Raw genomic sequence first — 14004 nt, forward strand, 5'->3', positions numbered from 1 at the left:
CCATGTCCTCTCCTCCCTGCCTCGGTGTTTCACCAGCCCTGGCTGTAGAGTCTGGCCCTGCACCCTTTGTCCATCAGTGAAGGCAAGCTCAGCCGCTGCCAGGCTCCAAGAGACTCTCTGATGAACAAAGCCATACAGGAAATTCTGCCCTTTCTTTTTCTATATTTATTAAAATGTATACAATCATCTTCTATTTGCTTCTCCTCCCACAGCTCTTATGGTTACCAGGTTACAGTTGTTCCCCCCTCTCTTTTTGTTTTTTCCTTCTGAGTGACATCCCTGTGGGGTCTCCTAATGGCCCGAGTGCGTGGGGAGACGCATGCTCGGTCTTCAGAGCCGGGCTGGAAGACAGCATCCCCCCTCCCGCGCCGGCAACACGCGACTGCTGCAGGCGTTGGCATCGCTCCCTTGGCAAGGAGGGGCAGCGAGCTGGCATGGCAGCACAACACAGCCCAGCCGGAGGAGAGGGCAAAGACCACGCAGCGAAGGAAAGCAGCGGATCTGTACACACGTGGGCACACACACGTGCAGGCTAGGTCCCACGACAGGCGTGCCTCGCACACTGGCTCGGCATCGCCCTTCCCCAGACACCAACCTCAGCAGCCTTCAGGGCAGGATTTCTCCACGGGAGTGTCCTCATGGAGGAGTTTGGGTGCCCATTTCAGGCACAGAGCCGCTTTCTCTGCCACCGCCTCAGCAGCGCGTGTTCCTTATCTCCCTGTGAGCACCAGCTAACATGACTGTCGATTACGTCTCAGCTTGTCGGAGGAAGAGCCCCAGGTTGTTATCCCACCATCCCCTCTCCCTCCCCAGAGGTCATCCGGTGACTCACTGATGCCATTTGTTTTGATCAGCAGTCCTGGAACCTAGACGATGTGTCCAGAGCCACGGGAGGATCTTCTACACCAAGGTGTGGCCTGAATGAGGAACGCACGCACAGGCCAAGTGGTAGGGTTCTTTCCCCTCAAAACTACATTAAAAACATCTCTTCCATTTTCTAAGCACAAGCCCCACGACCAAGTGATAAATCATTGCAATCAGAATGACTCCCAACCTTAAACATAATCAACAAGAAGCACAAACGCTGCCAGCTGCGTGAGCAGAGCCTGCCCCTGCCACATCTGCGTGGAACAACCATGTGAAAGGAGCATTTATTGCGGGCAATCCCACACATCAAACCAGGGGGACAGGAACGATGAACTAATGAACTTGCAAAGTTACTCTCTGATAATGTATGAAAAACATCTAAAAAGACTGGCACTAAAGTCCCAGGCACTAACGCCCTGAGCTTGGTACAGAAAAGGGGAATCAGGGAAAGATGGGGTGTCTATTTCCTTTAATGAGATCATTTTCTCTACTTCACAAACACTTCTGCATCCACACGCAACCACCTTCCATTTCATTTAATTGTTTTGTCAGCTTCTTGTTATTTGTATGATGGTTGTGGATTTAATGCTTTTTGATTCAAAGAGTTTAAAGTGCTCCAAGGGATGTGAACAGGCCCATCACAACATCCAAGTCATGATTTCCAGATACTCTAAGCAGCTTTGGCCCAAGTCATGTTTTGTGGGTACAACAGCTGCAGAACACATATACACACACACGTATATATCTACACACAATATATGAAGTGCTCAGTCTCCCAGATTAAACTCCGGCATCCAAATTTGCAACTCCATGGACAGTCGGACTGACCATGTCAGGGGCTGCTGTTGCTCAAAACTTCCACAGAACTGCTGAGCCCTGTGACAAATCCATCCATCGCTTTGCTTTCAACAAGCGGGGGCAATTTAGCACCACAGGCCTCACAGAAAAATTAGCATTTTGTGTATTTCACATTGAAAATGAACAGGAAGCGTGAGTCAGTGCAAAGCTCCACAAGTCTTCTCCCCACTGGCAATGCTATTTTCTAGAAGATAAAAGTAGAAATTGTACCTTCCAGGTCCAGAGCTGTTTTTCTTATTAGACAACCCCATATTAGCAATTCAGCCCCACGACTCCTCATTCCCTTCTGGCCTGATGCACATGTATGCTTTGTACAACGGGGTAAAACTCACAGAAGGCAAAGCCCCGCTGAGAAGTCTTTTCACTCCTCTTTGATCCCAAAGGCAGCACATCGAGCACACGAGTGGCACAGGCAGGCAGCTCAGCTCCTCCAGCCCCGACGCCTGGGAGGCCGGTGAAGCTATCAGCCGGTGGCCCTGCCAAGGGCAAGGGAGCCGGGAGGAGGGATCCGCAGCCAGCCCCTTCCTCAAGAGCATCCTACAGGGAGGGCGCGGGCAGCGCTGGGGGTGTTTCCAGCAGAAGCAAAGGTAAACAAGTCATGATGATGTGCCTGGTGATTGCAAAGCCTCAATAACACTGGGAGAAAGGAGGGGAAGCACATCCTACACACCCTTGGTTCCTGGCAGGTGAGGGGACCGAATCCCTTTCCTCAAGCCTGGGCTGGGGCTGCCGCACCGTTGAAGCGAGACGGCGGCATGTGGCCAGGTTTCATCTCTTGACGTGCACCTCATTCTGCAGCACACCGTCTTGTTCCCAGTGCCTTCCTGACCACCCACGCCAGCCCCTGCACTCCCACTCCCTGTTCCTCTGCCAGAGGCACAGGCATGTGCCATGGTGGGGAGATGGCAGAAGGGACACCTGCAGCCTTGGGAGCCCTTTCTACATGGGCCCTAAGTTTCCATTTTAACCCTTGCTATTTTAGTTTTGGCACTGCACATCCCATCCTTCCCTTTTGCAGAGGTTTGTGAGGCAGCTGCAGCCACATGGGATGAAGAACAGGCTGGAGATGGCAGGGAAGGGCTGATGGGGAGGGGGTGAGGAGCCCAGAAGGCGGCACACACCAAGGGCCACCCAGAGCAACCCCAAACCCACGTCCTTTAGCAAGAGCACATTGCAGACATTGCTGCAATTCAAAAAACATACCCCCAACTTCTGGAAGCAAACAGGCTTCAGCTTCTCTCAAAGAGCCTCCTGGAAGGAAAAGGCACTTATCTTCTCATCTTTACTTGGCAATATTAAGTAGTACCAAAAGAAAAAGCTGAAGAAAGAATTTGCGGTGCCTAGTGCAGGAAACCAGCCTGGGCTCCCCCTCCCAAGCCCAGTAGCTTCCAGGCATCACTGAATTCTCAGGGGTTTTGGTTTCATGAGCAGTGTCTGTCACCCACAGGTCCCTGCTGTGCCAAGCACTAGGGACATGAGCTTACCATCTGCCTGGGAGAGCCATCCACACAAGACCAGAAAGAGGAATTCAAGGAGCGCATGAACAGAGCGGTGCCAGGAACAGGCCCTCGATCGGTGCCTGGGGGAGAGCAGGGCAGTGCCCAGGGCAGAGCAGGACCCGCTGGACCAGACACCTCCTTACCCTGGTGCTGACTCAGTGCCAGAGCCGCATCTCCACAGCAAGGGTAATAACAGCACCGAGCCAGGCTTATACTCCGTCAGAGCCAGGCAGTAGAACATAATGGTCCATTTGCAACTGGTTTAGTCTATTGTGTAAATACACAAATAGAGTGCAAATTAGCTCAGATGATCACTTACAGCACAACATACCAACCCCTGCTTTTCTAAGGCCGCAGTTCTTCTCCCGATCCCAATGTCGTTGGGGCAAGGGTCTCCAAGGGTCTCGCTCCAGCAGCCGGGAGGGCTCCTGCCACAGGAGGACCAGCAGGACCTCACTCCCTCGCCTTCCTCCAAAGGTGAAGATTCAACTCCCCACTGGAAGCAAACCACTTACACCAGCGATCTGCACCCAGGGACAGGACAGGCACAACACTCCAGCTGAGATCTGCCTGCGGCCACCCATCCAGCCCAACCCTTCCCACCGGGAACAGGCTCAGGAGCACCCATGTCTTCCCAGCATCTTGGTCACAAACAATCTCAGAAGGAGGGACAAACCCAAAACACACTCAGCCTGCTGAGCCAAGGTCACTAACCCTGCCGGGAAATTCCTGACCCAGCGATCTCCAGGGCTATTTATGGATTACAACATTAAACTATATCTTCCTTGTAGGAGCTATATGCTGAGGAGCAGGTTTCCCAGAGCACCCAGCCCTGCCCCAGCAAGGACGTGACCCTTTTTTTTCTCATCACAGCGTTGGATTTGCAAGGTGGCCTGGGACCACATGCAAGTTCATTTAAAAGCAGAATCATCCCCACTGCTCAAGAAATCAAGTGACAAGGACTGCTGGAAGTGAGAAACGATCCCTCACTGCGAGGCCCCATGGTCCCGCTGGAGCTTTCAGAGGCTGCGTACACCAGGGTCCCCTGCGAAATCACCCAGCCTTTAACAACAGGGTGCTGTTGCACACAGGGATAACACCAGGCTCGTGATTCATGCCAACCAACCATGAAAAGTCTTAAACCTAAACAGATCATTAGACTAAAAAGAGAGCAATTCACTTGTCACAGCCTCCAGCTCTGTTCCTGGAGCCAATAGCCAACCCTCAACTATTAGCTGCTTAAGAAGGGGAATATAATTCCTACTGACACTACAGCAAGTCTCTACACCTCAGCCACTCCTCTATTCACAGCCGTTAGGTATTGCTTATCCCAGTGCAGCTACGCTCACCACCCAGACTTACCCCTCGGCTGTCCCACAGGTCCCTGCTCCAGCAGCTGGCATCACGAGGAAGGCCAGAAAGCCAAGTGGGTCTTGGCCAGTTATAATCTTCCCACGAGGACTCTTCTTAGTCCCCACAAATCCTAATACTCCATCACAGTCACCCTTCTGCAGGCAATGGCAGCCCTCCTTCCTCCAGCCCAGAGGACAGAAAAGCTCACCTCTAGCTAAAGCGAGGCTTAAAAGTCCTTTGCCTTCCTGCTGTTGCCCAATCCATTTTTTTTCCTGAGGCTTCCCCTCCCGCATGGAGCTTACCTGGGACCAATGTCACCCTCTCCACCTTGGGAACCAGCCAAAACCCTCATCTTGGTCGATGACCGGTTGCAAGCAGGACAATGCTATCTGTTCCCAGCTCTCATCAGAATGAGCAAGGAGATGCTCTCAAGGCCGAGCTCGTTACTCTCCAGAATCATTATTCACAGGAGCATATCTGGTATCCCACAGCACACGATCCTGGCGGTGTCTCACTCCCCCTCACTCCAAGCTGTTATACCCTCTCCCAAATTTGCCAGTGCCCAGTATTTTTCAGGCTCACGTCAAAAAAAAAAAAAAAAAAAAAAAAAGGCTGCAAGATCAGAAAAGTGCTAATTCTTGCTAATGATCTGCTGGGAAAATTTTCCCTTCTGCACAGCCCCAAACTGCTACAAGCTGCTAGGGATGAAGCATGGAGAAGAAACTTCTCTGCGCTCCAGACCCCTGCAGAACACTCCCTTCTATTGAAAGCAGAAAATAATAGAGACGTGGGAGGAGGAAGAGTCTTTTCACACTGTTCAAGGATACAAAGACTTACAGAAATAAACCCCAGGCGGCAGGCTTGTCAACCCTGCCAGACCAGGATGCGATGGGACAAAGAGGGGGATGTCTCCTGGATTAGAAGACAGGAGACAAACAGAAGCGGAACGCTGAGGCAAACATCTTCTGTGGGGTCCCACAAGGCTCTCTGCTGTTCCGTGGATTCAGAAGCGATGGTGATGACTGCAAATTATCCAGTACGGTCAAACCTAAATCTGACTGTAAACAGTTGCAGGAGGATCTTGCAGCACCGACTGACCCAATGATAAAATGTCAGACGAAAATTAGCATCAGTAAATGCCAACTAATCCAAAAGGCAGGGGAGAAAACCACCTTCCTGCACAGGCACTAGAAGGTCTGCAAATTAGCACTCAGAAAAGAGCTAAAGTCACAGCAGGTAATTCCACAAAGCCAACAGCTGACTGTCAGTGTGGTCAAAACCCAAAACATTAGGAGAAGCTCTTATACTACAGATAAACCCACTGCGCAGCCACACACACTTCTGGGGGGACTCTTCAGAGATGATAAGGCACAGAGAAGGGCAACGGAGATAACTGTGGGGTTATAAAGTGTTTTGTACAAGAAGAGATTAAATAGATTGGGAGGAGTCTTTAGCCTGGAGAGAGACATGATGAAAGGCAGGTAAAATCAGGGCAGACGACCAGGGAGCAAGCACATCACAAGAGCTGTAGGGGCCCAGGGAAATCACAGGGCAGCAGGCTCAAAGGAAAAGCAGCACGTTTTCACAAAGAGCAGCTGCATCAGAGAATTCACATCCTCTTACAGAGGCAGAAAGTACCAATGGGTTCAAGAGGGATCAGGCAAATCCCAACGAAGGAATCCATGCACATCTTTGAAGCACGACTGCTGGCTACAACCTCCAGCTCAGGATCCCGATCCGATGGGCTGCAGCAGTATGGCCCTGGGAAGGGTCGCTCTGTACCTGCCTTCCGTCCCTGTCACCGGCCACTGGCAAAGGACACCAGGCCAGCGGCACCTGTGCTCAGACCTAGTATGGCTCTTTGCCTCTTTTTATTCATAAGAAGGATGAATGAGATGTTCCACACTCCAGCACAGTTTGGCATGGATGCAAGAGAAACACTAACAAGCTCCAAAACAAATTGCGTGCAGCACTTGGGAACCAGGCGTGGAGGTCAAGAAGAGGTCACTGATGGAGAATTGGGAGGATTCAAATAGATGCTGTAAATATTTTTGCAGAGCAGAAAGAGCCTTGAGGACAGGCGATGACCTACTTTGCTGCTCTCCAGCGAAGGGTGACACAGCCATGCCAGAACCCAATGGCAGTTTCTAAGGAGGACGTTCAGCATGTCGGGGGTCCTTTGTTAAACCGAATAGCAGGGGGGGTCCCAAAACCTTTTCCCACTGGCCCAGGTGTGCTGGCGGGTGCTCTCCTGTGGCAGTTTTCACAGCACGACCTGCTGACCGCCCTGTCGAGCCCCAATTTCAGACTCCTGCCAGAGCTGCATGCTTCTCTTTCCCCATCAGCTGAGGAAAACAAGAGCAGAATTCCTTATCTCTGCTACATAAACACTCTGAAAATACAGGGTGTTTGGCCCTGTAGTTTTATGGCTCCCTATTGCAATTTCTCCCGGAACAGCGAGGCCAGAATCCCCACAGGCAGCCAGAGCAACAGTTGTTGCAATCCACAAGGCTGACTTTTTGGAAGCTGATAAATGTCTAAGCTAGTAATCTTGCCTGGAGGAACTGGTTATTAATTAGCTACAGAGTCTGGTTCAGTGCAAGCCCTGCCAAAACAGCATCTTCCCATTCATTTCCAGAAAATGGCAAACTTAAGAGACAACAACAGGCTCACAGCTGCAGGAACCATCCTTGTGCTAAACTGAGACAGTCCATTTGATACATCTGAAGTGTAGCAGGAGAAGACATGGGAAATTCAACCCAAGTCTGGATAAGAGTGTTCACACTGAGCAAGAATCCAGTTTAATCAATGCTTTTTTTTTTTTTTTTTTTCTCCATTCATATCCTTCATGGATTCAGATCAACTTTCCCAAGCCCTCTCATAGAGGCACAGCCCTGGGAACCCACCGATCACCTCAGGTTCAGCAAGGACAGCAGGCAAACACCTGCCTTTGGACTCAGAGGCTTTGACCAGAGCAGCAGAAGGTGCCCATAGGCACTTTTAACCTTGCTGCCACTGCTCCAAAACTTGCCGTGATTTCTAGGGCCAGAAAGTACGATCTGTCCTGGCTGCCCAGTCGGGCAGGACTGAAGACAGACCCCACCACAGCACAGCCCCTGTCAAGCCAAGCCCTCTCTAGCTGGCACTCCGTAAGCATGTCCAGAGCTGCCATGCCAGCGGTGCTCACCGGTCTCTCTGGATGCTGCTCTCCAGCCCCCAGTCTCGGCTTCTCAAGCACTTGCACACCACCCGGCACAGGACATCGACTGTTTACTCCAAGTATAAACAGCAGCACTGAACCTAAGCAGCACGGTGCAGTCTAGCAGACAGACAGATCTCCCGTAAGAGACGTTAAAAACAGACATGAGAAAAGCCACATACGTCTAACGCAAAGATGTGATCTTCCTAAGCAGCTTCTCCAGGTATCATCATGCATGCCTTCTTCTTTCACCTTTTTCTTCTTAAATAAGCCATAGGAGCAGGAGGTAGCGGATGGAAAAACCAAGTCTCCTCTTGCACATCCCTGCTTCTCCCGCAGGCCCCCTTACTTGTGCAGGATATTTTTGCATGAGTCCTTCCATATGGCTGCTCATCCATCACTGCTTCTTCTCCAAGTGTCCTTACATGGGCAAAGCAGAGGAAGCACAGCTGCTGGCCGGAGGAAATCCTGTATTCCCCTAAATGACAGACTAGCTCCTTGTACAAACATTTACCCAGATTTCCCACGAGGTAGGAAAGTAAAATTTAGGCTATTTGTACCCTCTGGGTGCCAGAAAAGTGTATTTGCTCTCCAAACATACTTTCAAGTGCTTTTACAGTTAACCCCTTGCTTTCCGACTGGAAGGGACTTTCAGGACCGTTGTCCCCTTATAAAGAGGGCCAGGAGAAAGCACACAAACATTTACACACACGCCTCCGCACTCGGGCAACTGAGAAGATGGAATTTCTCTTCAACAGCTTTTAAGCCATCTCTAGATTTGCTAAGCAAGGGGATAATTGAGGCTTCCATTTATTTTAATGGGACCAGCCCTGCTGAACATTTAGCAGAAGGTACATTGAACATGTTATACATCTTTGCTGCTCAGATACATTCGGGCTCTCACATCCTTCGCACACACCTCTGGTGACAGGTCTGCTTGCCTGCCATCACACCTACGACTACGAGTATACGCCTGGAAGCACGGAGTGGAGACAAGCCGAGGAACCTGCATAGGACTCCCGAGCCCTGGTCTGCCCTGGGGACTGCACACCCGTCAGACACAAACCCCATGTCAGACACGGGCAGGGTCTGAGCAGAGATAAAACCCACGGGAGGTGAGGGAGAATCTCTTGTACCAGGCAGAGGCTGAGTGATAGCAGGTTGTTAAATGTGGACGATCACGCACTGAAAGGGGATGCGCACCTCCAGTCCATGCTGCAGAAGAGGAAACCACGCAGCAGATTAACCAGTGGGCCCCTGGGATCATCTAATGGGGGAGATGGTGCTTTTTGCTCTGCCTGCTCCTGCACATTTCTCTTTAGCTATTTTACAACAATCATTTTCTGCTTCTTCAGCTGAACAGCACTGGAAAAGCACAGTAGAGATTCAGGCTGCTCTGAGCTGGAGCTGGGGAAACAGGCAGCTACGGGCAAAGCTGCCGAGTCCTCAGGGCTCCAACCAGTTTGTTCAATATCTCTGGAAGGATAGCAAAAGGGCTGAATGCAGAGGCAGGCAAGATAAGCCACGGAAAGCAACGGCATTTCAACCTCCCCGGAGCCAGAGGGGGTTCGAAACACATTGAGCCATATAATAATAATTAGAAAACAAAGCTCTTCTGTTCAGATTGAAAGAGACAGAGGGGAAGACCTTTGGACAAGGGTTTTGTTGTTGTGCGTTAGAAGAGGATAAATGAGCCTGAGCAGCACTGCAGTGTAAGTAACAAGGAGCAAGAACTGCTGTCTGAGCTGAGCAACTCATCATTTTCCCATAATGTCGGAGTCCAAACCCTCTGCAAGCTGCCGCCTCTAGCCTGACCTCTGATCTCTCCCCACACACAGAAGCGTTCGATAACCTCCTCAAGGACGTCATTTCTGCAAACACACCGAGTACAGCTGCAAAATGAGGTAATTGGGTTTGGTGAAGGCACTACAGCTCCACAGCCACCCCGGTGTCCCCAAGGCAACTGAACGGTGTTCTCAGGAGTTAGACGGTCCTGGTTCCCGAGGCATCGCGGTGCCTTGACCTCACTGGATGTTGTGCCTCTGACAGAGAGGAGAGCAGAGGGAAATGATGAGGGACTTAATCCCAAGAACCAATATTTAAGGATTTTACCAATTACCCAGTCAGGTGCAATGTACTGAAAGTTAGAGAGTTCACCGAATAGACTGTGTCTTCTTTTTCCATCTAGGCTTTTAGGAATAAAAGATGGTCTCCCCAAATGATAGCGAGCAGATGTCAACATAGAAAACCCCAGCTAACCAGCCCAGGGCACAAACCCAGCCAAGGTCCTTATCTGTCAAGAATTAATTGATACACACGCTTCATTTGCTCGTTTAAGCTGATATTTGGTGAGTGTGACAGCCAGAAGAGCCGCGCTACTAAATGCAAGCAAGTCAATGATAACATAAAGCAGTTATCAGGAAAAGCTGGGATACTTCAGCAACAAGTATTCATTCCCTCATGAGACACGTCTGCTGCTGCCTGGGCACAAGAGGACAGTGGCCCTGGGTCCCCGTGATCCCCTCTGAGCAGCTCTTCACTTCCACACCGCAGCCCCTCCCTCGTACTGGGCATTATAACTTTGGCATAAAACCAGCCTAAAGCTGGAGCGTGGGCCACGACGCCCCTAGGGAAATGCAGCCCTTTCGCCTACGTGCATCTTAGTCCCCTGGCTTTGGGGTGGCTTCGGGGCTCAGCCAAACCAGCTCCTCTAAACCACCGCCTGCCCCACACACCAGGGAGCACAGCCTCAGTCCATGCTAGGCACGACGGAGGGGCAGCACCCACCCTTTTCCCATGAAGGATACGACTGGGAACAACTCGGGGATCTCCAAGCACCCCCTGGGCCCAGGCAGCCTCTCACTACTCCATTCCCCAGGCGATGCTGCCCGGAGGGGCGTTCGCAGGGGACCCCAAACCAGGCCTGGAAGTGTCGCGGAAACTTTTCTTCCAGGCTCGCACCACGGGAAGGGCGGTGGGAACGCGGGGCGAGGGTCCTGCCGGGCCGAGCCCGGCTCCCCCCGCGGGGTCCCGGCGGCGGTGGAAGGGGCTGCTCCCCTCGGCCCGGGGGGGCTCCGCGGTCCCCCAGCCCCGCGGCTCCCCACGACGGCAACACAGGCGGCCCCCGGCCATCCCCCCCCGCGACCCCCAGGGCCCGACCCCCGCCGGCGGGTACCTGCGGGCGCTGCCATCGTCGTAGACGAAGGAGCGGTTGGTGTAGCACTCGGTACAGACGGTCGCCCCGCCGGTCGCCCTGCCCTCCGCCGGCGCCGCCGGCTTGTAGATCCCCTGCAGGCTCCGCTCTTCGCCCGAGAAAGGCATCGGCGAAGCGGCGCGGGTGCCCGGAGAGGCGAGCCGGAGCAGAGCATGGGCTCCCCGCGCCGCCGAAGGCACCGGCCGGGGGCTGCCGGCCGCGGGCAGAGCCACCGCCGCCGCCGTCCCGCTCCCGGCCGCCCATCACGGCGCGCCCCGCCGCCGCCGCAGCAGCCCGCGGGCCGGCCGGGCGCTCCGCATACCGGGGGACGTAAACGGCAACAGGTACCGGAAAGTTACCGGGCTGGCGGTGCGTGGGAGGGAAGGCAGGGAGCGAAGGACGGTCCCGCCCTACGCGCCCCGGCGGAGCGCCGCCGCGGCGGCCCCGCTCGCCTCCTCCCGCTGCCCCCTGCGGCCGCGGCGCTGCCCGCCGAGGCAGCCCATGGCGCGGAGCGGCGGGGCGGGAGCCGCCACTCTCCGCTCCCTCCGCCGCCGCCGCCGCCGGGGCCCGGCCGGGCTCCCGCCGCCGCCGCCGCCGCCGCACCACGGCGCCCCCTGCCGTCCGTGCCGACACCTGCCGCCGCCCCGCTCCGCCCCGGCTGCGCGCACCGGTCAGGGAGCGCGCCCCTGGCCCGGCTCCGGGGGGCGACCCCTGCGCCCCCGGCCTCTGCCCGCATACCCGTCCCCGGGGGGTTGGCGTTCTTTTTTGTCCTCTTTTTTTTCTTTTTTCCTTCCCCCCCCTTTTTTCTCCCCTTTTTTTCCCTTCATCCCCCCTTTTTTTCTTTCTTCCTTTTTTCCCTTTTCCCCCCTTTTTTCCCTTTTTCCCCTTTTTTCTTCCTTTTTTCCTTTTTCCCTTTTTTCCTTTCTTTCTTTTTTCCCTTTTTTCCCTCTTTTCTCTTCCTTTTTTTTCCTTTTTTCCCTTTTTTCCTTTTTTCCTTTTTCTCTTTTTTCTTTTTTCCCCCTTTTTTCTTTTTTCCCTTTTTACCCCTTTTTCCCCTTTCCCCCCTTTTTCCTATTTTCCCCTTTTTCCCCCTTTTTTCCCCCTTTTTTCCTTTTCCCCTTTTTTCCTTTTTCCCTTTTTCCCTTTTTTTCCTTTTTTCCCCTTTTTTCCCCTTTTTTAAAAATTATTTTAATCATTTTTTTGTTTTATTTTATTTTCTACTAGCCGTATAAATATTTGTGTTGAGCACCGCTGTGCCTTGGGGTCGTGCTGAAAGCAAACAGGCCGGCCAAGCCCCGGCCTGCTGGGGAATTCCTGTGCCGTGCTGTGCGGCTGGGCCGGAGAGCATTGATCTTCCAGGGGGGCCCTCCTGCAATAACACAGCCCCGCTGCGGGAACGGCCCCACCCCAGGGACAGCAGGGGCAGCCTGGAAACGAGCCGGCCACCCCTGCGAAAGGGTTAATGGGATGGAGTCCAAGGTGCTTTCTCTCCCCTCGCCGTTCAGCCCCGTGGGTGCTATGGGCCAGGAGTCGGGAGGTGCCATCCATAATGATGTGGCCAAGCCCAAAGTGCCCCAAATCTGCGTCCCCCCTCGGGGGGCTGGATACGAGCCACTGCAAACAGAGCAGCCTCCTCGCAGGCTCCCACTGTGCACCCATGACCCACGCTGGCCCAGGGCCATGGGGGGGACCGTGGCAGCAGTGGCCGTGCAGCCCCCAGGGCAGCAGAGCCCCAGGGGAGCAGTTCTGCCCCAGCTCTGGCACGCTCCTCTCCTCTTTTGCATCTTTTCTTTATTTCTCTTCCAGAGACACCGCTGTTGCACGGGCACCAGGGAGTTCACCACGGTGCCGATCCCCGGGATCCCGGGGCTGCGCGGGTGAGCAGATATCCCCGACGAGAACCGGTTAGTACAAAGGAAACGCTCCCACAGAAACACACTGACCCGACAGCCCCCACGCCTTGTCCAACGCTCCTCTGCCACCTCCGTCACCCAAAACACCAAATCCCGCTTCCATCAGACCCCAGGGGAGGGTGACGCCATCCGGGCCAGGAGCTCGCTGCTTCCAGAAAGGTGGTTTCTCACCGACAGCTCCCGGCAGCCCCCGGCCTCCCCCTTGTCCCCAGGCTGCCCCCCCACCCCAGCACTGCCCAGCCGCTGCTCCTGGGGGTCCCAGCCCTCACGCGATGCATCGGCACACGGTGCCCGTTTGCTACGGCAGCCTCCAGCTCCAGAGGAAAATGCCCACTCAGATGTGCTGGGCTTTACGCTTCTCACTAGGACCGGAGACTTTGTTTCTCCCGCAGCATCTCTTCCTCCTCCTCTCTCTCCATATGGACTCTCCTACACTAGGAGTCATTTGAGAGAAAAGCAATTAATACTCCCCGTGCCATCCACCCGTGTGATGCTTCCCGACCCATCATGCTTTTAAGTAGGAAAGTTATTCTTCATTCACTAATTGCCTCACATTATCGGGTGCAAAATGTTAACGTGCAGCTCTGCGAGGAGAGGGGTGGGTGGCACAGCAGCGTATTGACATGCTAGGTGATAACACAGGCGTGGAGGAGGAATTATTTAAAACAGTTACGGGGAGGGAGGGGGGGATGGTGAGAAAAGAGAAATGAAAAATGAAAGAGCCAGAAGAAGAGAACGTCCCCACCCAAATGCTGCAGCTCGACCAGCAAGGTCAGCCCAGTCCCACCCACCCTCTCCAGGAGCAGCCACTGGGGACGGGCCGGCCGTGGAGCTCTGCCTGGAAGGGCACTGGTGCCTTCCCAGTCCCGCTGCCGCAGAGCAGGGGCGATGCCCAGGCAGAGACCCGACTGCTGGGCACAGGGACAAGCTGCCCCGGTGATGGTGCTTGGTGGGATCCTACCTGAGAAAGGAGAGCCCTTGTCCTGGGGACTGCTCCCAGCTCCAGCACGGCTCAGTCCCGCTGCTCTGCAGAACTTGCAGCCTTTGCTTCCTCTCCCGCTGAACGGGTACAAGACGATCCTGCATAACAAACCACTTTACAACCTGTAGTTAACAGAATAA

The 14004-nt window shown here is 53.9% G+C and overlaps 1 protein-coding gene across 4 annotated transcripts in view; it reads right to left on the reverse strand.

The window, feature by feature from the left end:
• KCNT1 (potassium sodium-activated channel subfamily T member 1) overlaps positions 1-11511 on the reverse strand; it is a 91632-nt gene extending 80121 nt beyond the window's left edge. For 3 of the 4 annotated variants that reach the window (XM_069771162.1, XM_069771163.1, XM_069771161.1), the window contains exon 1: positions 10952-11511. In XM_069771162.1, coding sequence (XP_069627263.1) covers positions 10952-11097 — 146 coding nt within the window. In that variant the 5' untranslated portion in view covers positions 11098-11511. The remainder of the gene's footprint in view (positions 1-10951) is intronic. The other variant, XM_069771164.1, reaches the window with a different exon arrangement.
• Positions 11512-14004: the final 2493 nt, after the last annotated feature.

The sequence above is a fragment of the Haliaeetus albicilla genome, chromosome 26 (assembly GCF_947461875.1).
Source record: "Haliaeetus albicilla chromosome 26, bHalAlb1.1, whole genome shotgun sequence".
In the NCBI taxonomy this organism is placed as follows: Eukaryota; Metazoa; Chordata; class Aves; order Accipitriformes; family Accipitridae; genus Haliaeetus; species Haliaeetus albicilla.